This window comes from Mustela nivalis (assembly GCF_964662115.1).
Source record: "Mustela nivalis genome assembly, chromosome: 19".
Classification (NCBI taxonomy): Eukaryota; Metazoa; Chordata; class Mammalia; order Carnivora; family Mustelidae; genus Mustela; species Mustela nivalis.
This window is the reverse complement of record NC_139038.1, coordinates 27,328,803-27,351,503: the sequence shown is the minus strand read 5'-3', so window position 1 is coordinate 27,351,503 and position 22,701 is coordinate 27,328,803. Positions and strand designations below refer to the sequence as shown.

Below are 22,701 nucleotides of genomic sequence, written 5' to 3'. Positions count from 1 at the left end.
TCTGGACCCACCATCAGTCGCCCCCACAGAAGAGGTTTTGCAGAGTCATGGCCATCACTTGGCTAAATTCTGAATGAAATATAGTCTCCCCTTCTTTTCAATAATAATTGCATTCCTGGGGGCACCTGGGTGGCTCAGTGGGTTAAGCCTCTGCCTTCGGCTCAGGTCATAGTCTCGGGGTCCTGGGATTGAGCCCCGCATAGGGCTCTCTGCTCAGCGGGGAGCCTGCTTGCCCCTCTCTCTCTTCCTGCCTCTCTGCCTACTTGTGATCTCTTTCTCTGTCAAATAAATAGATAAAATCTTAAAAAAATAAAGTTGCATTTCTGAAAAAAATTCAAGGTGTATTTAAACTTAAAACTACAAATACACACTATGGATATTATAGATTTATGTCTGAAAATGGAGTTCGAGTCCAGATCTGGGTGATTTCGCGCAGGCTTTTCAATCTACATAGATTTCTGTTGGGTTGTTTTTGGGGGACTGAGGGTCTCTAGGTCACAGAAGGTCTAGTATCTGACTTAGTCGTTGATAATCAGAGAATGTGGCATTTGCAGAACAACCTCCTTTGAGAAAAGCTCTGTTTTGGGGGAACAGGAAAAAAGAAAAACAAAAAGAAAAAGGAAAAAAAAAAAAACTTGAAAAAAGGGTAGGGTGGTGGGGGAAGTTTGAGTCATTTGCTTTCATAAGCAGCACATTTTAAAATCCTGCCAGGGCTACCAAGGGAGTGGGATGGGAGGGGGACCCTTGCCACTCCCACTGTGTTTCCTGAGACTGTCCTTCTATATATCGTTAGCACTAAGAAGAGTGAAAATGTACCCCAGGGTTGTAAAGTGCATTCTCTGCCTTCGTAGGTCAAGTCTGCCCTTCTGTGTAATATTGGATATTTGTTACGGGTCAAAGACCGCGATGCTCAGAGGACACCCAGAAATGTAGAAATTTCAGTCATGCTGAGACTTATTTTAAGTTTAAGATTTGGCCTTTCCTAAAGCCTTTATGACAGATGACAGAGTCCTCAGTAGTGCCTTGCTGCTCTTTGGTTGGTTCGAGCCCCTGCCGTCTGCTCCCAGGCCTGTTCAGGTCACCCTGAGGTTCTCACCGCTTCCGAGAAAGGGCTGCCAAACCTCATTTCCTGTCCTTAGCTCCAGGCCTCGCTCATCCTGTTCCCTCCGCCTGGAGCATCCTTTCTCCCATCCTGATTCTCCCATCCTGCAGGTCAGTGCTGTGATGTCACCTCCCCTGGGAAGCCCCCATGATAGCACCAGTAAGAGTTTGTTTTTTGTATTTTTTAATATTTTATTTATTTATTTATTTATTTGACAGAGATCACAAGTAGTCAGAGAAACAGGCAGAGAAAGGAGGAAGCAGGCTTCCTGCGGAGCAGAGAGCCCGATGCGGGGCTCGATCCCAGGACTCTGGGATCGTGACCTGAGCCGCAGGCAGAGGCTTTAACCGGCTGAGCCACCCAGGCACCCAGCACCAATAAGAGTCTTATGAAATCATGCTTGCTCATCCTTTCCTCTCATGAGGCTCTGTGATAGTGGGGCTCTAGGTTTGACCCAGAACATGTGTTTAGTTCATTAATGGACAAGTGACTGATGGGCATCTCTGCCCACATTGGAATCTGATCTCCTCAGAAAGGCCCTTTTTCTTCCCAGCCTTCAGCTTACCCACCCCTTTCTGTTCCTTTGCTCTGGATGGTTTTCTCCTGACTCAGACCTTTCCCCTCCAATTTTCCTTTCCCCTCCCAGCCAGAGCTCGCAGATGCCCGGCTTGCTTCCTGTCCGGTCCTGGAGCACTTCCCTCCTTTGTGGGCTTCTTGTTAATGGGATAGTTTTCTTCCTTGATTTGGCCTTAGCCGATCCTTCCCACTGTTCCTGACCTTGACCTTGTCCACTCAGGCATGAGCTTTCCTCCCCTCTGCCTGCCCTGGACCTTCTCCCTGACCCTTTGGCACCTGTCTCTCAGCCACTGGAAACAGCCCTGGGTCACCAGCAGCCCACGCAGGCCCAGGGCTGGGCCTGGTTTAGGAAGTGGTACAGAGAGTGAACAGGGGAGGGCTGAGCCACTCCCTTCCTGTCTGCCTCGCCCTCTTTCTTCCTTGCCAAGGAGGCCTGCATGCGCTAAAAGGAATAATACTAAAAATCCTAGTAGGAAAAGGGCAGCTTTAGGGCAGGTCAGTAAAGGGAGTTGGGAAGGTCTTGCACAGTGACCTTGACAGTGTGGTTGGTGGAATAATGCGCAAAGATGTCCATGACCTGATCCCCAGAACCTTAAATGGCAAAGGCGCTGATAGGATCACTGGGTCCTTGTAAAAGGAGACAGGAAGTCAGGGGGTAGGTGTTACAGCATCTGCAGCTGTAACTGGCTTTTAACTGGAGGAAGGGGCCACAAGCCTGGGAATGTAGGAGGCTTCCAGAAGTTGGAGAAGACTAGGAAACAGATTAGAAGGAATGTAGCCCTGTGGGCCCTCTTCAGATTTCTGACCCCCAGAAACTATGAGACGATAAATTTGTGCTGCTTTAAGCCACTCAGTGTGTGGTAATTTGTTACAGCACACATAGGAAGTTATACAACTTCACACTGAGTTTAGGTTTTATTCTGGGTGCGGTGGGGAAGCTATGAGTTGATGTGGGAGGATATGTTTTTAGGAAGGTCCCACTGGCTGCTGTGCAGGACCTTGGATGTCAGGGAACACAAGTGGGAGGAAATGAAGGAGCAGGAAGGAGGCTCCCTTTACATGGATCAGAGGCTGTGAACTTGGACAGAGTGGATGGATGCTTCCACGTATCCTGGGTGGGGACCAATGGGACACATGCTTGATCGACCCAGAGCATGGAGGAAATTCCTGTGTTACTGGTCCTTTCCTGGGGTGGGAAGTGAGCCAAGGCAGGTTGGAAAGCTGTGCTTGCTAAGAGAGAGTGTCAGGTAGTTTAAATAGTCAAGTGTGTGGCATCAGCGTGACAAAGGAGAGCCTTCTGAAACTGAATGCCATTCAGTACGCTTACACCATGGAAGGATCCCGTAAATTGCTGGTACTAGGTTAGGTAAGGAAGAAGCATATGTTTTGGTGGCGGAGCCCACATCGGGCCATTTGAAGATGTTGACTTGACTTTAGTTTGGAGACCAGAGTTAGGAGGTATGTCTTTGTTGTGTAATAATATGTTACCCCAAACCTAGCAGCTGAGAGTGACCGCGAACATTTACTATTTCACACGGTTTCTCTGGATGGGGTCCAGCCTAGCCGGGTGGTTCTGGGTCAGCGGCTCCTGAAGTCGCACTCGCCCTGTTAGCTGGGGCCGCATCATCCAAAGGCTCGACTGGGACTGTAGGCCCTGCTTTCCAACTGCACACGGCTAGTAAGTCAGTGTGGGCTCTTGACAGCGTCTCATCACGAGGGCTGCTCCAGTGTCCGCCTCACACGGCAGCTGGCTTTGTCTGGAATGAATGATCCAAGAGAGGGCAAGACAGAAGCCACTGTGTTTTCTGTGACCTAATCTTAGAAGGGCACTCCACTGTTTTCTGCTATATCCTCGTCCGAGCGGGAGGAGGGCCCTGTGCGAGGGTTCCGGTTTCTTGCATTCTTGCAGACACTTGTTATTATCTGGCTTTTTGATGATACCCCCTGTGGGTGTGAAGTAATACCATTCTGTGGTTTTGGTTTCTGTTTCCCTGATGATGAATGATGTCAAGCAACATGTCATGGCCATTTGCATCTCTTCTTTGCCCTTTTTAAATTGGGTTTTTTCCCCTTATTCTGCGGTAAGAGTTCATGACATGGTCTGGTTACAAGGAGATATTTCATTGGCAAATATTTTCTCTCATTCTTTGGGTTGTCTTTTCACTTTCTTGATTGTATCTTTTGATACACGACACTTTATTTATTTATTTAAAAGATTTTATTTATTTATCAGAGAGAGAGAGGGGAGAGAGCGAACACAGGCAGACAGAATGGCAGGCAGAGGCAGAGGGAGAAGCAGGCTCCCTGCTGAGCAAGGAGCCCGATGTGGGACTCGATCCCAGGACGCTGGGATCATGACCTGAGCCGAAGGCAGCTGCTTAACCAACTGAGCCATCCAGGCGTCCTGACACTTTTTTTATTTTGACCAAGTCCAGGCGATCTTGTTTTTTCTTCTGTTGCCTGTGGTTTGGGTGTCATATTTCAGAGTCCACTGCCAGATGCGAGGTTGTGAAGATTTTCACCTTTCCTTATTTATTTAGGAGAGAGAGCGCACATGCATGCATGCAGACTGGGGAGGGGAAGAGGGAAAGAGAATCTCAAGCAAACCCCCAGCTAAGCATGGAGCCTGCTGCTCCGTCACATCTGTAGATCGCTGTGGGCCTTGTACTTTTCAGCGCCCTTCGTGTGTATTAACCCATTAATTTCCACAGCAGCTCTGTGAGCCGGATCCTATATGTATCCCCATTGAACAGGTGATGAACCTGGGCTGGTTAGGGAACTTGCCTGAAAGTCACCCAGCTGGCCGGCCAGGGCCCCGAGTCTGTGCTCCGAAGCAGCGTGCTAAGCTGCCTCTCTGCAGTGACTGGTTCTCTCGGGCCGGTCTCCCTGAGGGGGGGATGTTCTGGGCCTCTCCCCGGGCCAGCCGGCGGAGTCTCCAGAAGACCCCACAACCGGTCCACACTCCTTGTGTTCCAGGCAGCAGGCGAAGATGGCGTACTCCTCCAAGGATCCCGCCAAGCCAAAAGGGGGCTCACAGGTGGATGTGAGTGAGGAGGCTGAGGTTTTGATCGTCAAGTCCCCCCAGAAGGAGCGGGAGCCGTCTCTGTTCAAGGTGTTATACAAGACCTTCGGGCCCTACTTCCTCATGAGCTTCTTATTCAAGGCCCTCCACGACCTGATGATGTTTGCCGGCCCAGAGATCTTAAAGTAAGACCCCCTTCCCTCTCAGCGGGGCACGTTCCACTGGCAGTACTCCTAACCTCTGCCTTGGGGTCACGAGGGGTGCCCCACGGGCTTAATTACAGCCGAGCCTCTCTGTCTTCACCCACTGTGCCCAGTGTTTTGCTTTGACACCATGTGAACTCAGGCCATTTTGGTTGCAAGTAACTGAAACCAACTTCCCCTGAAGCCAGAGGAGGAGAGAGGAATGGCTAGGGAAACAGAGGACAAGAAAATGAGCCAGACTGCGTCAGACCGCGGCCTGAAAACAGAAAGTCACAAGGAGGTGCCCCCCCTCCTCTCTCTGCTTACCTCTTTTTGTCTCTGGCGGTGGGGGCGGGGAGCCACCTGCTCCTGTCTTTGCCTTCCTGCCTTTGCCTAACATACTCTCTGGTCACCTGCGGGTGGCTTTCTGGTGACGAGCCAGAGCAGTCGGTACGAGAAGCCACCTGCACCTGCTGGGGCAACCTTCACAGCCCCTTCACCCCCGTGGGTTTGTTTCTCTCTGCATAAAATGGCAGGAATAACACCCACCTCCCGTGGCTCAGGGAGAGTCGAAAGGCGGACGTGGGAGGACTTGTTCCCTGCGCGTGTGCGTCAGGCTCCGGTCCTTTCTTCCTTGCTCCCTCAGATTGCTCATCAACTTCGTGAACGATCAAGAGGCCCCGGACTGGCAGGGCTACTTCTACACCGTGCTGCTCTTCGTCAGCGCCTGCTTGCAGACCCTCGTGCTGCACCAGTACTTCCACATCTGTTTCGTCAGCGGCATGAGGATCAAGACAGCCGTCATCGGTGCTGTCTACCGGAAGGTGAGGGGGTCAACCGGAACGTGGGTGGGGTCAGCTGGAAGGTGGGTGGGGTCAACCGGAAGGTGGGTGTCTTCTCCTGGAAGGCAGGTGAAGGCCGGTCCTCACACCCCTGGGGTCCCGTTGACATCTCCCCGTGTATGTAGTCTCAGAATCTGTGGGGACCTGGCTAGGTCACCCCCAAGGCCACCATGAGGATTTCAAGCCCAGCTTCTAGAGCAGTAGCAGGAGGCCAGCCCACATGACCGCAACTGGCCACAGTTGCCCATCAGGCACGAGACCTTATCAAAGCTGATGTGTAGCATGTCCTCGAGGCCTGTGTCAACCATGCAGAAGAGTTTCTTAGGTCGCATTTGACTTGGGAAAATGCACGTTCACGCTGTCACCGCCATTGATACTCCCTTTGAGCTTGTTCTGACTCCCCATATGAACTGGGCAGGTGGTCCTTTCCCTGGGTAGTGGACTGCTTAGGCATTTAGGCAATCCAGCTTTAAGGGAATTTCTTGGTTCCTTCAATTTCTTAGCTTCTGGGGCGAAGACACTTCTTGGGCCTGTGGGTGAAGAAGAGACTCCCTAGCAGGTAGTCAAGAGAGATGGGCCAGTTCGTTGGTTCTGAGCCCTGTCTGTAAGTTGGACTCGCTTGGAGAACTTTAACAACTCCCACTGCCCTGGTTGCTGTGTAGACCGACAAAATCCGGATCTCTGAGGGTGGGACCTAGGCATCTTCATTTCTTAAATTCCCCAGACAGTAGTGTGAAACCATGTTTGAGAATCACGACAATTTTATCCTTCCAGGGGATGTTTGTTAGATGTCTGGAGATGTCTTTGGTTTTTGGTTGTCTTAACCAGAGATGGAGGTGTCTAGTTAGAGGCCGGGGATGCTGGTGAACACCCTATAAAGCACGGGCCAGTCCCACAAAGACGTATCCAGCTTCAAATGTCAGTCATGCCACGATTGGGAAACCTGACCTTGACCTTGTTCCTTGAGTGTGATCTGCGGACCAGCAGCATCTGCATCATGTGGGAGCTCGTTAGAAATGCATCGCCCCAGGCCCATATCCCAGTCCTACCAAATCTGAAACGGTGCTGTAACAAATTTCCCCAGTGATGTGTATGCCCCCTTCAGTGTGTGACACCCTGGTTTAGGTTATCTTGGGGTCCCTTCCATATTACGGAAGTCAGGATGAGGCAGAGACCGTCATTGATAAGAGCTGGGGCTTTGCGATGGGACCTACGAGCTGGGAACGCAGATAAGGTAGGAAGGCAGGAGAAAAGAGAGGGGGGGTTTCCGTTCCTGAGCTGTGTTCTTCCTCCACGTGGACCTAACGAGAGGTTTTTGCCTGCTAGACTCACCATCTTTCTCTCTCCGTTGTCCTGCAGGCCTTGGTGATCACCAACTCGGCCAGAAAGTCCTCCACTGTCGGGGAGATTGTCAACCTCATGTCTGTGGACGCCCAGAGGTTCATGGACTTGGCCACGTACATTAACATGGTCTGGTCAGCTCCTCTGCAAGTCATCCTTGCTCTCTACCTCCTGTGGCTGGTGTGTGTTTGACCTTGTTCCCCTTGTGCAGTGGGAGGGACCAGCTCATGTGGGCAGTGGGGGTAAGGGGGTGGGTGTCCATGATAAGAACCTCTGTCATTCACTGGGTTTTTTTTTTTCTTGACATCATTCATACTTTATATTCTGCTCTGTTGGACAATTTCTGGTGTCCTATCTGTTTTCTCGGTTTTGGGGTTTATGCTCTTTTTGCTGGCATGATACTTGTTTGCATTTGTTTTTTTGACAGTACGTAATTAACAGCCTCGTAAGGTACACACATATTTCTCCCACTCTATCCTCCCAAACAGTAACAAAATTTCTTTATTCACTAGCCCTGAATTGTGTTGGTTAAGATTCTCTGAGTTGCAAGGGATAGAAACCCATTTTAAAAGGGATGGTAAGCAGGGTGCCTGGCTGGCTCAGTTGGTTAAGCATCTCCCTTTGACGCAGGTTGTGGTCTATTGGGGTAGAGCCCCGAGTCAGGCGTCCTACTCAGTGGCGAGTATCATTCTCCCCCTGCCCCTCCCCTCTGCGTGGGCTCTCTCTCTCTCTCTCATATGCACATGCTTTCTCTCTTTCAAATCAAGAAAATCTTTAAAATAGGCTGAGCTAGTAAAGGGAATTTTGTGGGGGCATGTAACTGCAAGGCACAGGGTATGGCTTTAGGCATGGATGGATCCAGGAGTTCACGCAGTGCTGTGAGGGCTCAGGGTCACCCTTTCATCATTTCCTGACCCTATTTGCCTCCGAGATGACTTCACTCTCCATTGGATTTCCCTTGGCTTCCATACCTTTGGGCTTTTACCGTCTTTCCCGAGAGCAGTGTCAGAGAAAAGAGAATATTGCATTCCTCATTTCCTTAGGCAGAGGCCCAGGTACATCTGTGAACCAAGAGGCAGAGTTCTTTGGCCGGCCCAGGACCCATGCCCTCTCGCAGTGAGAGTGTGTGATTGACAGCCCCTCCACATGAGGAGGGGAGGTTCCCACAGTGAAAAGGTGCTCATGGCCTAACACATGCCTTATCCTTTGTCACTCTGAGCCTCTGTATGTGCCTTTCTTTCTGCCAGGAATTCCTTTCTCTCCTTTTTTTTTTTTTCTTTTTTTTTAAGATTTTATTTATTTTATTTGACAGAGAGAGAAAGATTACAAGTAGGCAGACAGGCAGGCAAAGGAGGCAGGGGGAGCGGGCGCCCCGCTGAGCAGAGAGCCCAATGCGGGGCTCCATCCCAGGACCCTGGGACCACGACCCGAGCCGAAGGCAGAGGCTTAACCCTCTGAGCCCCCAGGCGCCCCCCTTTTCCTCCTTCGCTAAGGATGAAGTCCTCCCCATCTTTAAAGGTGGTGACCACTACCAGATCCAGATGCTTTTCTCTCAGGATTAGATGCATTTCTTCCTTTTTTTCCTTTTTTTGGGGAGGGGGGATTTTGTTTATTTATTTGACAGAGACACAGCGAGAGAGAGAACACAGGCAGGGGGAGCGGGAGAGGGAGAAGCCTCCTACTGAGCAGGGAGCCTGATGCGGGACTCGATCCCAGGACCCTGGGATCATGACCTGAGCCAAAGGCCGACGCTTAATGTCTGAGCCACCCAAGCACCCTGGATTTCTTCCTTTTTAAAATCCTAATAATTTAGTAAAGAAGCTCCTTTGATGTTACCTTCTAGAATAGTTTTTTGCTGCTTGGTATAGCTGCTCCTCCTCTCCTGATGAGTGTCTTGGTTACTCATGGGCTCAGTGTCTTGGTTTTTTGATTGTTTAAGATTTTATGTATTTATTTGACACACGCACGCTCATGCATGAGTAGGGGGAGGGGCAGAGAGAGAGAAGTAGACTCACAGTAGACTGTGAGATCATGACCTGAGCCGAAGTCAGGATGCTTAACTGACTGAGCCAACCCAGCACCCCTCAGTGTCTTGCTTGTGCCTTATTTTTTATTTCCTGTGAGTGTAGTCCCAGCAGGGCCCGGTGCCTAATAGGTGTGCAGCAAATTATCCGTTGATTTGACTGTAGTTTACTTTTTTTTTTTTTTTTTTTGGGTCTGTTTATACAGCAGGAGATGAGTGATTATAAATTGTTTCTAGAAATGAAACTTAGAAATAAATAGCAGTCTAAATTTCTTTTGGGGCTGACATCTTGGGGTATCCACTTCTCCAGAAATTTCAGCCACGGGTGAAATAGTTTTTGGAGCATTTCTTTTAGAATCAGCCTCCAGGGTTGATTAAGAACCATTAAGAAGATTGTTCTGTTTTAGATGAGCGTTGCTGAATGTATCATTGACATTTGAGGCCAGATAGTCTCTTGTTGGGGGGGTTGTCCTATGCACCGTGGGAGGTTCAGTGGCGTCCTTGGTCTTTTCACTCTGATACCAAGAACACAGTCCCCTGCTACCTTCCCCCCTGCCAGTTGTGACCCAGATGTCCCTTAGGAGCAATTCTTCCCTGTTTCTGAACCACTGGTTTGGATAGAAAATCAGCTTTCTCTGTTCATCCATTAAAAATATAGTATAAGAGGAGCGCCTGCGTGGCTCAGTGGGTTAAAGCCTTTGCCTTTGGCTCAAGTCATGATCCCTGAGTCTGGCTCTCTGCTCAGCGGAGAGCCTGCTTCCCTCTCTCTCTGCCTGCTTGGGATCTCTGTTTGTCAAATAAATAAATAAACTCTTAAAAAAAAATACAGTATAGGATAGTGACAGTGGTGTGGGGTCAGGAATGAGACTGTGTTCAAATCCTGCCTCTTCAATGATTAGGTTTGTGACATCATTCCCTAAGGTCATTAAACCTCAGTGTGTCTTTATCTGCAAAGTGGTAATGGTAATGTTACATTTCATCATAGGGATGTTGGGATGAAGGAATGAATCAGTACAGGTCATGTTCATAGAACGGTGTATGGGGTATAAATACACTGACTACTTTTTTTTTTTTTTTTAAGATTTTGTTTATTTATTTGACAGAGATCACAAGTAGGCAGAGAGGCAGGCGGAGAGAGAGGAAGGGGAGGCAGGCTCCCTGCCGAGCAAAGAGCCCGAAGCAGGGCTCGATTCCAGGACCCTGGGATCATGACCTGAGCTGAAGGCAGAAGCTTCAACCCACTGAGCCACCTGGGTGCCCCGGGTATCTTTTAATTATTGTTTGCTGTCAAAGTTAATTCTGAATACTTTAGATTGTTGGTAGAAATCACTTTCATTCTTGAAGGTGGATAATTGGTCACTGGGTGGAGATACTTTGCAGAAACTGTTATAAGCAACAGCAGCATTTTTAGGGAGACCAGGACCAGTGCCCCTGTGTGCATAGACTTGGAAGAAACTCCTGGTTTTCCGAATGCTTAAAGGGGGGAAAAAAATCACATTACCCTGTAGTTTCATCCATTTGAGTTTGTGCACTGGGCTAGTTTCTCAAGCTGGATTATTTTCAGGTGTTGAAATTAAAAAATGGAGATCTGTATCTTATCTTGGCATCTTAATCTCTCAGGGGTAGTTTCCTTATCTGCCTCTTGGATAATAGAACAAGTCTACAACCTCTTATCTACATACCCCCAAATCCAAAGGCTATGGAAGTTTTCCTTAACTCGTGTGGTGCCTTAACCTGACCTGAGCTGAGGGGAAGTGTTTGTGATCTTGATTATTCTCTCGGGCCGATACTCCTATTATGGTGATGAGAGGTCAGTACCCTTGATGACGAGTGCTGTGCTAGGGCCTGGGGGGCGTGTAATGCAATATATGGACTCACTTGGGTCAGCAGTCCCTGAGACCACGCCAGGTTGCCAGGAGGACTTGGGGCTTTCATTTTTACAGCAGGAGAAAGCAAAGGTGAATACACAGCGGGAGGAATAGGGGGTGGGTGGCAGGAAGCAGGTACAGACTTCGGGATTCCTTTCCCAGCAGCCTCACACAGGATGCACTTAATTGCCTAGCAACAAGTTCCGACAGCGTCGGAAATGTCAGCCACGGGAACTTTATGATAGAGACCCGAACGCCCAGGGTTTTTACTGGGGATTGGTCGCACAGGTGTCCTCTGCTTGGCCCATACCAGACTTTTAGACTCCCAGAAGACAAAGGGGGTTTCAGCATAAGCTATAGCATTTGTACAAAGAGTTGAGGCCCAGCGAACTACTCCTACCAGTTCTGAGAATGGTGGGAGCCCTCCCTAAATCCAAGCCCCCAGATGGCAGCCAAGGGCCAAATCTGTAAGCAGGCCTTCAAACACGATAAACCATTAGACTGGCTGTGTTAACTCTTTGCTATTCAATGCTTTATTACCTTTCTAAAGTCCTTTAGAGAAAGCATGAGAGCTGGGGGCCCTCCCAGCTCGCCTTCAAGCAGAAGGAGAGAGAGACAAGCAGACACCCTGCTGAGCAGGGGAGCCCCACACAGGGCTCGATCCCAGAACCCCGAGATCGTGACCTGAGCCAAAACCAAGAGTTGGCGGCTCAACTGACTGAGCCACCCAGGCACCCCACTGTTCTGAAGTTCTAATTTCCGAAACTCATCTGGCCCTGTCATGTTCTTAAAGGGGTTGTGGGACCCCAAGGGAGGCTCACAAATAAATCTGAGTATTCTTATAAGCCTGTCTTTGGGTAAGAGTGACACAGCTGTCCTGAAGATGATCGTCCAGGTTTGCAGGATCAGCGTGGGGTCGCTCAGCCAGAGAAGCCCCCTGTTGAAGACCTCTGTTCTCTTTCTTCCTTAGAACCTGGGCCCGTCCGTCCTGGCGGGGGTGGCTGTGATGATCCTCATGGTTCCTGTCAATGCCGTGATGGCCATGAAGACCAAGACTTACCAGGTTGGGTGTCTGTTGCCACAGGGCTCCGAGTGGGGCTCTTGTCGAGGTCTTTCCATTCGGGTTCTAGCTGAGTTCTTCACAGACCCCAGATGGGTTCTCAGCCCTGCATGCCTGTTCGAATCCTCTGAGGAGCTTTCTGAAATGCTGATGCCTGGGCTCCATTTCTGGGATTCTGGTTCATTTCATGTGGGTGAGACCCCAAGCATCAGTTTTTAAAGCTTCCTGGGTGATTCTGGTGGACTGCCAAGGTTAGCCCCTGAAATAGCTAGACCTAGGCCAGTGACCAGAATCACATGTGAGCCTCTGGGAAATCCCTTATTTCCCACAAAATGCAATCATTTATGTGTTTTCTGTGCATTTTTAAGAGTTGAGTAAACATTACTCTCTGACTTTTTTCCCTCTCTTACCTTATGCTAAGCTCAGTGTTCAACTCTCTTCAGCAATGTTTTGTATTTTTTAAGTTTTTCAATATCCAAGTGACAGAGCTGTTGCCTTCTCATCATAAAAAATGTTCCATTGATAGAAGAGTGTATAGATTAAAAGGGAATATTTCCTTTCCTTTCCTCTCCGTGTCAGTGAGCATGTTGAAGCAATCTCTTCTCGAACTTTCCGTGTATTTATAGAGAGCTCTGATTATACAGTTAGGTTTCATGGTGGGCCTGGGTGTGTTTCTTCGTGGTGTCACCACCATGTATGTTTTTATTACATACGGCCCATTTCGCAGCCTCGTCTGATCACTTGAGACCACGTCTCAGGGATCTTAGCATCTAATGTGACTTCATTCTCTTGAACTGGCACCACATGGTCCACAACTGAGAGGGGCCAGAATTGATGTCTCTGCTCCTCTGTTGGTGGCTATTTATGATGTGCCTGTGGAACTGCAAATCAGGATGCTTAACTGCGCTGGTGATGAGTCCCAGGACGGGGACCTGTTGGAATGAGGCCTCGGCAGGTGCGGGTGGATGGAGGTTATGCAAGAAAGGGGCCCTGTCACCTTTTGTCCTCTGAATGCTGTGTAGTAGGCTTCCCTCAGTGGCCCACTTTTGAAACAGCGTCAGTCACTGGCTTTGACTTTCCTGGACTTAAAAAGCGTCCTCATCCGTGACCCGGGAATGACCAGAGCCCTCAGTGACAGTTCTGATGAACATGAAGTGGCTAGATGCATGCCCAGTGCTTAGAAAAGTGCTCGGCTTCCGGAAGACGCCCAGTGCTATCTGAACAGGCAGCATGGCTCAGTAGAGAAACTAAGGAAACGGAGGCGGGAAGAAAAACAAAAACGCCCAGCATCGTTATCTCTCTTGTGTTTGGATCAGCCGAGTAGGGTCCCTGCCTGCCTTCCCTGGACACCACAGGGTTGTTCTTGTTTCTGCTTCTCAGATCTAAGTTTAATAGGTGTCTTAATCAGTGTCCCATTTAACGTGATCCAAAGCAGGTTCTTCCCTCGGTAAAGGAGTCCTTTGTGCTCTCAGGGTCAAAAGGAGGAGGATTCATAGGGATTTCGGGGTCGGCTTTCGCACCCTTCTGAAGGCCCCCTTCTCCCATGGGGCCGGAAGGGGGTCCACCGCTATGGTGTCGACTGCTGTTGTCTCTGAAGGTGGCCCACATGAAGAGCAAAGACAGTCGGATTAAGCTGATGAATGAGATTCTCAACGGGATCAAAGTGCTCAAGCTCTACGCCTGGGAACTGGCCTTCAAGGACCAGGTGCTGGCCATCAGGCAGGAGGAGCTGAAGGTGCTCAAGAAATCGGCCTACCTGGCAGCAGTGGGAACCTTCACCTGGGTCTGCACACCTTTCCTGGTGAGTGAAGCCACGCCCACCCTGGCCCACCTCTCGGGGTGGGGTGGGGGGGGTTGGTTGTGTTTTCATGCCCGAACATGTTCAAAAAGGTCACGGGTTCAGCAGGGCCTGGTCCTACCACTCCTTGGATGAATGGCACCCACCCCCTCCCCCACGCCATTGTCTTCCCAGCTCTTGGTAGCTGCCAGCCCAGGGGTCCTCAGAAGCAGCCACTTCTAGGAGCTGATGGTTTATAGGTTCACGTTGAGATAAGAAATTTGTGCCAGAATGTCAAGCAGGTCTCTCTGCGTCCTTGTTAGAAAAACATGCAGGCAGAACTACGCTGTGCCCTTGGGGTCACAGTCGGGTAACAGCACTGTGTCAGCATCTGCTCCATTGCCGACCAGTCAGGAGCCCAGGATTTGGCGGGTGCCAGACGTGCTCTAAGATGTACTTCTTGTCTGTCTGTCCCTCCATGAGAAAGGCAGCTCCGGGAAGGGGCAGGCAGGGGTTTTGTCTTCTCTGTGCACTGCCGTACTCACCGTGCCTATAATAGCCCATCGTAGGTGCTCAGCAAATACTTGTCATTTGTTGTTTTTTAAAAAAAAAAAAAAAAAAAAAAGAATCCATACAGAAACTCATCAAATGAAAAGAATATTGTCTTCTTTTCCATCTGTTCCCTTTCTCCAGAGAGTTTGAGAAACACTGGCAAAAAGCAGGATTGAGTGAACTTTTTCTGCCAAGGACAAACTAGGGAATATTGTAGACATTCTGGGCATAGTCTCTCTACTGCTGTCTTTTCTTTTCTTTTTTTTAAAAAGATTTTTATTTATTCATTTGACACAGAGATCACAAGTCGGCAGGCAGACGGGGGTGGGGGGAAGCAGGCTCCCCGCGGAGCAGAGAGCCTAATGCAGGGCTTGATCCCAGGACCCTGAGATCATGACCTGAGCTGAAGGCAGAGGCTTAACCCACTGAGCCACCCACGCGCCTCTCTGCTGCCTCTCTTCTTTCCTGCCAGTGTGGCCATCCATAATAGACACGTGAACAGACATGGCTACATTCCCCTAAAAATTTTTTATAGATACTGAAATTTGAGTTGCACATAAGCTTCCTGTGTCATATATTATTTTGATTTTTTAAAAAATGATCTATGTCTGTTAAAGTATTCTAAACCCATGGGCCAGATATAAACAGGTGTGGACCCCTGGGGTGCCTGTTGAACTTGGCTGCCAGCTCTTGGTGTGACCTGAAACCAATCAGCCCGCCTCCCTGCCTCTGGGTTCTTGTGTATGGAACATGGAAGGGCTGGGCCACGGGGCTGTCACACAGGCCTCTGCCTGCCCCCAGCTCCTGTCCCTGCACTAGATGTCTACAACGCATCGTGGGGTTCTCTCCCCCTGAGTTCTTTTCGGGCCACCCTCCCAGTGACCAGTGTCAGAGGACTGGAGCTGCCATATGAAGTGACCTCTTGTAGCCAGTCTGGGACTTCAGGTTCTCTTAGATCCTTTCTGGCTCCCATATGCCAGCATTCGTGGTTGGAAGGTTCTGCCAGCTCATTCTTTGAGAACGCTCTAGTCTCCCCAACTTTCCCCAGATCTCTGATGGCTTTCTTTGATTTTTAGAAGTAAAAAGCATCTGAAGACTGGGTGATAGTTATGTAGGGTGTTCATTGGATTATTTTCCTTTAAACTCTTAAATAGTCTCAGTGTGTTTATAATTGTTAACTGTTCTTCTTGTACATTTTATTTTAAAAAGGACAATGTATTCCTTGGTAAAACTAGTCGAAGCTGTTCCAGCTGATCTAGGACAGGGTTTCTCAAGCTCAGCACCGTTGCCGTTTGGGACCCAATAATTCTTTGTTTCTTTGTGGGGTGGAGGGACACCGTCCTGCTTATTATAGGGATGGTCTGCAGCATGTCTGGACTCAACCCAGCACAGGCCAAGTGGCACCTCTTCCCCCATCTTGCCCACCCCACCCCCTCAGTTGGGACAATCAGAGGTGTCTCCAGATACTGCCAGGTGTCCTGTGGTCGAGAACTGCAGGTGTGTCTCCGTCCTCAGACTTTGGTCATCTAGCTTTTCTCTCTACCAGTTTCTTCTGCGGATTTCCAGGGAAAGCCTGTGCATGCCGCAGCAGAGCAGTGACTGTCCATCATAAATGTAACTAAACTTACATATCTCTTTTACTTAGCTTGACACACATGATGGTAAGTCATACAGAAATCCAGAACATTTTGAGTTGCATTTCTTTCATAGGAAAAAGCTCTGCGGCCAGAGGGAGAAACTGACAGGATTCAGTACTTGGATTGTGTTACACTTGGGGTGGGGGGAACTTCCCATAACCCCTGGCTCTTCTGACTGAGGGTCCAGTTTCTAGCTTGTCTTCACTTAACATCTCCTGCCCTAGTCTCCATCAAGAGATACTTAGGAGTGCAAACTGGCTTTTCTTGACCTTGAATTTGCCGCTCAGTATAGTGTTTGGGGGGTGGGGGGGTAGGGGTAACGGGCTTCCAGAGATGGAGTTTGTTAAGCTGTTTGGCATGAAACAGATGAGCCTGGGTGTCCGTTGGAGACCTTGCCCCTGGCGGGGACACTGGAGCCTCTGACTACATTAGGATAAAATATGTAGCCTTTGGTTCCCTTGAAAGGTGTTTGCATGTTCTTTCCACTGGCGAATTCCTGCGCTTCAAGGGTGATGAGGTGTTTACCCACTGGAAGGTGTGATGGAAGACAGGCCTGAGGAGGTCAGACAAGAGTGGGAATGCCATTTTGGTGGGATTGATGGGATTGTTTTTCTGAAATACAGAGCCTGGCATCTATCATGTACACTTAATGTGCTTTTTAAAATAGTATCCGCAGGCTGCATCAATATTTAGCATTTTGAGTCTTGGAAGATTTGGGAGCTTCTCTTCTATTTATCCTTATCTCTCTTTGTTAGGATAGTTATCCTTCTCTATGGTAATTACCCATTGTGTATTTCTTTGCTGATCAGATCATATGGGGACCTTATCTTTTCTTTTTTTTTCTCTTTTTTTTTTTTTTGGCTTGCATTCCTAGAACTGGACTTGGCAAATGGTGCACATTCAGTAAATGTAAAGTAGGGGAATAACTGAATAAGTAAAAGTTTTGAATAAACTGTGTTGGAATTGGCAGAAACCTTGTTCAAGTTGACTAGACTGAATGTTTTCATTCAGTGGGATTTTTGAGTCACAAGACTGAAAAGTGTGAGAAATTGCTGGTTTTGAGCATGACTGGGGTTTCAGTCATGGCTGGATCCAGGTGTTCCGGAGGGAGTGACAACCCCCCCACCCCACCTGTCTCTCAGCTGTGCGTTCTCCATGGCGTTTTCTTTTGTCAGGGAGCTGCTCACCACATAATTACCGTTCATCCTGTCATCTGAGTAACCCCTGTGGGGAGAGGCCCCATTAGCCCATTTTCCTGTTAGTCTCAGCAAAGCTATGGGATTGGGTCTCACTGTGGCATTGCAGTTGGCCACGTGCTTATCCCTGAATTTCTGGGGCCAAGGAGATGGGATGCTTGGATTGATGAGAGTTGTGTGGCTTCTGTGGGAGCTTGGGGTGGGACATGAGCAGTTCATTTATGGCTGAAGCTCATTGAGATAAAAGAAAATTGGGGTATTGTTACCAGAAATGGGAGTGGATAATGGGCAGACTGAAGGAACAGATGTCCTACACAAAGAGACATCAGGTTTTTCAGGAGTTGGACTGGAGTAAATGGTTCATTTCTTTGCCACATTTCTCACTGTGGAGGCAGTATTAGCTCCTGGAGTGGGACACTTATTTTTCATTGTTGGCAAAAGCTTTTTACATCCTTGACTCTCACCCATCACAAAGCTGTGGCAGACCCCAGGACCCCTTCTTTCCACTGACCGCACTCATATCCACCCATTCCCAAATAGCCCTTCTAAAGAGAATTCACTTAATACCCGTTTCCCCTAGACCGTGAGTCTCAGGAACGCCAGGCCTGCCTTACTCTTCAACACACAGGGCTGGTACACAGTAGGTGCTCAGTTAATCGTTGATGAAGAATGGCCTCCACTTCTGGAGAAGCCAGGGCCATGGAACTGATGGGCCACGTGATGTTGTTCCCTCTCTGCACATGCTCTGTGCTGTCAGCAGCTGCTCCGATGATGGCGTTGGTGGGGCTGGTGTGTTCTGGTGGTGAGGTGCCTGCAGCCTGATTTTCCCCACTGCTGAGGAGACACCTCTGAGTTTGTTCTCTTCTGTCCACAGCCACATCTAGCCCCTACCCACCCATCTGTATGTGTCCATCTGTCCATTCATCACTCCACAAACATTCACTGAGGATCTGGCCATGGTCCAGATTTCTCTCTGTACTAGCTGCGAGCTAGTACAGACAGGAATCGCTGCCTTCATGGAGTGGTCATTCATTCTAATTGGGAGAGACAGATGATCAACAGTAGACATAATAAATACGTTGTATGGTGTACAGTTAGTTGTCAGTGCTATGGAAAAGAAAAAGATTGAGGCTGGGGTGGAATAGGTAGGGCTTACAGTTTTAAATAGGATGGTTAAAGGCGTCACTGAGGAGGTGACTTGAGTAAGGGCCCACCGGGGAGTGGGAAGAGCACGTGCAAAGACCCTGTGGCAGGAAAATGCCCACCCAACAGAGGCCAGTGGGGCTGGAACAGGAGCTGGGGGGAGAATGGTAGGAGAGGAAGGGAAGAGATTTTATAAACCAGATAGACCCTGGGGCTGGAGTCAAGACTTTGGCTTCTGTGCAAAGTCAAATGGACTGACTTCAGAGAGATGAGTTTTTTGTTCTTATTTTTTTTTTTTTTTTTGGTGAGCTATATATAATTTACCATTTTAAAGTGTACAACCCAGTGGTGTTTAATATATTCAGAAGGTTGTGCAACCGTCACCACTATCTAATTCCAGAACATTCCCATCATCCCAGAAGGAAACCCTATAGCCATTGATGGTCACTCCCCATTCTCCCAGCCCAGGCACACTCATCTGCTTTCTGTCCCTATGGATTTGCTTGTTCGGGATATATCATATAAGTTGGAATCACCCAGTACGTGGGCTTCAGGTGTTCTGGCTTCGGTTTCACTGATCATCATGTTTACAGGGGTCATCTCTGTCATAGCAGGTGTCTGTGCTTCCTTTTTTAATGGCTGAATACTCTTCTTTGTATGGAGATACTTGGAGCGTTCTGAGTAAGAACACCTTCAGATGAGAGGCTGGTGCGTCACCCGGCTTGTTAATGTCAGGGCCAGAAAGGAACCAGCTCTACCCCCCAGCGCCTTGCTCTTGGAACCCAGTTAATAGATTCTATGGAAGAATGGACCAAGGAGTTTGGACTGAGTCCTATAGCCAGAAATGAAAACAGCGGCCATGTATTACCTTTTACTGAGCCCCGGGTAGTGTGTTAAGCACTTCACAGAAGTGCCTGATTTCTTGCTGCCAGCCGCCCTGCGATGGTGTATCTGGATTCGCATTTTGTAGAGAGGAAAGCAGAAGCTTGCTTGGAAAGGGGAGATGATATGTCCAGGCTCCTACAGCTGATATGTGGCAGAGCTGTTGGTTTTGATTTTTAAGCTATGTTACCTTCCAGTAGGTGGTAAGGAAATGAGAAGGCTGTGACCCCTGTGCTGTGGCCCTGCGCTGGGCCGCAGCCACACCAGAGGCGGGGCTCCAGTGCCAGATCTTGACTTCTGGACATTCTGTTCTAAGCTCAGAAAAGTGGGACCTGAGCAGTTTATTTCCTGCAGAGAAAGCCTTTAATGGCTCTGGGATCCTGGGGCTAATATGGGGGGCGGGGACTGGTGTGCATCTGTTGAGGTCCAGGTTTGTCCAGATGGCTTCTGATAGCATGTTCTGGGCAGTCTTGTGGAATGCCTGCCATTAGCTCCGCCTGGCGACACCTGGCCCCTTTCTGTCCCCAGCGGTATAGGAGAGGCATAGGAGTCTGCCTGTTGATCTCTTACCTCCCTCTCAAGCAGAGCAGCCTGACCCCAGATTATTGAAACTGTCCTCCCTTTCTCCTGGCAAGGGAGATGAGGAGCCGTTGTCTCAAACATCAGAACCCAAGTTCCGGTCCGCTGGGAGCCTGGGTGGTTAAGTCCCGGGAACCACCATAGGGCTTAATGCAAGTCTGACCTCGTGAGGAAGGGAGTACCTTTGTGTGTTAGTATTGCTTGCCCTTTTTAAAAATTTTATTTTTATTTTATTTTTAATAATGTTCCTTTCCTGGGGCTATAAAATCATATATTCTGTGAGCTGGAAGGAATTTTAAATAGTGCCATTAACCATCTGCCTCCTGCCCCATTTCACAGATGAGATGTGAGGCGTGGGGAGAGGAGGTAACTTGACCAGGGTGTTCCTGTATGCCAGGGATTGTTCAAGGCCCTGGAGATACCTCTGTGTATACAACCAAGTCCCTGTCTTTGCGGAGCTTCTGCTGAGGTCCAGGAGACAGACAGGACATGCATGCACAGGGTGGTGCTATAAAAGGTCGGGGTAGTTGCTGCGGAGAAAAATAAGCCAGGATAAAAGGATAGAGAGCCAGAGCAGGGTTGTTTTGGGTGGAGGGGCAGGGCAGCCTCTCCAAAGGGTCGGAGGGAAGAACCAGGCCACCATCTGCATGGAAAGGTTGTTTCAGGCAGAGAAACCGCAGGGGCAAAGGCCCGGAGGGGTTACATTGGGTGGTGTTGAGGGATCCCCAACATGTCTGTCCACTGTGATCTGGAGAAGGTTGGTGCAGGGGCCAGGACTTGGAGCTCCTGGTTGTGCATTTATCTGGTACATTCTTTAAGTGTCTGCTATGTGCTAGACACTGCCTTAGTCGTTTCCTGCTGCCTTCCAGGGGCCTGTTGTGGGGCGGGGTGGGCTCAAACACACTGCGGCGGGGGGGGGGATCAGTGGGAGGGCAGCTGCTCTTAGGGTTGTGTCTGTGATGCAGGGACACAAGTCAGTGCTGGACGCTCTGCTTATAGGTGGCCCTGTCTACATTTGCCGTCTACGTGACCATCGACAAGAACAACATCCTGGATGCCCAGAAAGCTTTCGTGTCCTTGGCCTTGTTCAACATCCTTCGATTTCCCCTGAATATTCTCCCCATGGTCATCAGCAGCATCGTGCAGGTACGGGCGAGGCTGGAGGGGCCTGAGGGAGGGGGTTCTGGGGAAAGGAAGTAAAAGGGCCTACAGGTCCTGCTCCATACAGCTCCGCCTTCATTACCTGGCCCACCGTGCCCAGTCGGCTGGACGAGGCTCACACCGGTGGCTTTCGTGCTGTTTTGGTCATGCCCCAAAGAAAGGAATACGTTACTTATTGACGAGGAACTCACAGTTGAACGTACAACACAAATACTTGCATGCAACCAGGCTTCCCCGAGCTCCGTAAGGTTCTGAAATACTTACCCTCTTCGAGTCGGTCTGTTCCTCTCTGCTCTGCCCTACTCTACTTTTTCAAACCTGCGTTTCTTGACTTACTAAACTGATTCCACAACCCGCTGATAGACCTCAACCCACTGCGGGACAAACCCTAACCTAGATCCCCCAGAAATCCAAAAGTCCATGGCAGTGACTGTATAAGGTGAGGAGACTGTCCACTCGGTCACTTTCACGCCATGTGAAGAAGCGCCTGCGCTTTCCAACGGGAGGGATGTTTCCGTTGACTTCTCCCCGGCATTTGAACGCATTCATCCTGAAAACCCAGTTATCCGCCACACAGGCAAAGGAACCTTAAGATTTGGTCGTACAACTCTGGTTAAAAAAATAATTAAGCAAATAAGACCCCTTTTTGTTATGAACAATTGCAAATGTACACAGACCTAGGGCGAGAACAAACAGTGTAACAAAGTCCATGTAGCCTTTACCCAGGTCGGACATTTTGCCACACTTGGCTCATCGAATCCTCCTTCTCTTCCCCTTTCCTGCTTCCTTTCTTCCTTTCCTTGCCGAAGAATTCTTTTCCTTCCTTCCTTTGTTTTTTAAAGATTTTTTTTTTTAATTTTTAAGTAACCTCCACGTCCAACTTGGGGCTCAGACTCATCACCCCACGATCAAGAGTCACGTGCTCCACCAGTGCAGCCAGTCAGATGCCCCTGAAGAATTTTAAAGCAAATCCCAGACCTCTTGACATTTCACCTGTAAATATTTGAACATGCATTTCTTCTGTTGTTCAGTGGTTTTTGTGTTTTTGGTTTTTGGGTTTTTTTTGGGTTTTTTTGGCTTCAGTTTATTTGTAGGAGATAGAATTGATAAATAACCTTGTGTAAACTTAAGGCGTATCCAATGAAACACTCCACAAGAGTGTTGGTTTCCTTTTTCTGTCGGGAACCGTGGCGACGCTATCTCTTGGCTCGCGGCCTGTGGATGGCGATCATTCAGCAGTAGAGCTCCCGCGCTTCCTTCTCCCTTGGTGGCGAGCTTGTATCCCTGGGCGTGTGGTTATTGTTTCTGAAGTCCCTTGTCTTCCAGGACAGTCTCCCTACCCTCTTTTTTAATACCCATGATGGGCTTTGGAAGGAAAACAAATAAGAACCCAAACCTGTTAGGTGTCTCATTCTAAGGGACGCTTGTACTAAACACGAAGCCCCCAGAATGGGGAAACCTCCAACAGCTAGCCTCGGTCGGTTTTTTTTTTGCAAAAATACTTTTAAAAATAACTGCAGTTGCTTTCTGTGTAGGCGAGTGTTTCCCTCAAACGCCTCAGGATCTTCCTGTCTCATGAGGAGCTGGAGCCGGACAGTATCGAGCGAAGGACGGTCAAAGACGGTGTGTGTGCCTTGGGTCCCTCTGTGCCCTGAAGGCTCCCCGCGGGTTAGCTGTGAGGCCCCCGGAACAGGAGCTCTGCGGAGCCGGGTGGGCGTCAGGGCCTTATCTTGCACATCCCAGGCCGGTGAACTTCAA

General features: G+C 49.1%; 1 protein-coding gene across 3 annotated transcripts in view; it reads left to right on the top strand.

Moving 5' to 3' along the window:
* ABCC1 (ATP binding cassette subfamily C member 1 (ABCC1 blood group)) overlaps nucleotides 1-22,701 on the top strand; it is a 318,947-nt gene that overhangs the window by 255,445 nt on the left and 40,801 nt on the right. For 2 of the 3 annotated variants that reach the window (XR_014306603.1, XM_082714999.1), the window contains exons 8-14: nucleotides 4,655-4,885; nucleotides 5,529-5,706; nucleotides 7,084-7,245; nucleotides 11,927-12,019; nucleotides 13,614-13,817; nucleotides 20,782-20,928; nucleotides 22,479-22,566. Coding sequence is in view for 2 of the 3 variants with exons in the window: in XM_082714999.1 (XP_082571125.1) it covers nucleotides 4,655-4,885; nucleotides 5,529-5,706; nucleotides 7,084-7,245; nucleotides 11,927-12,019; nucleotides 13,614-13,817; nucleotides 20,782-20,928; nucleotides 22,479-22,566 (1,103 nt within the window). In the remaining variant the exon portion in view is untranslated. Of the gene's footprint in view, nucleotides 1-4,077; nucleotides 4,886-5,528; nucleotides 5,707-7,083; nucleotides 7,246-11,926; nucleotides 12,020-13,613; nucleotides 13,818-20,781; nucleotides 20,929-22,478; nucleotides 22,567-22,701 lie in introns of all 3 variants that reach the window. The other variant, XM_082715000.1, reaches the window with a different exon arrangement.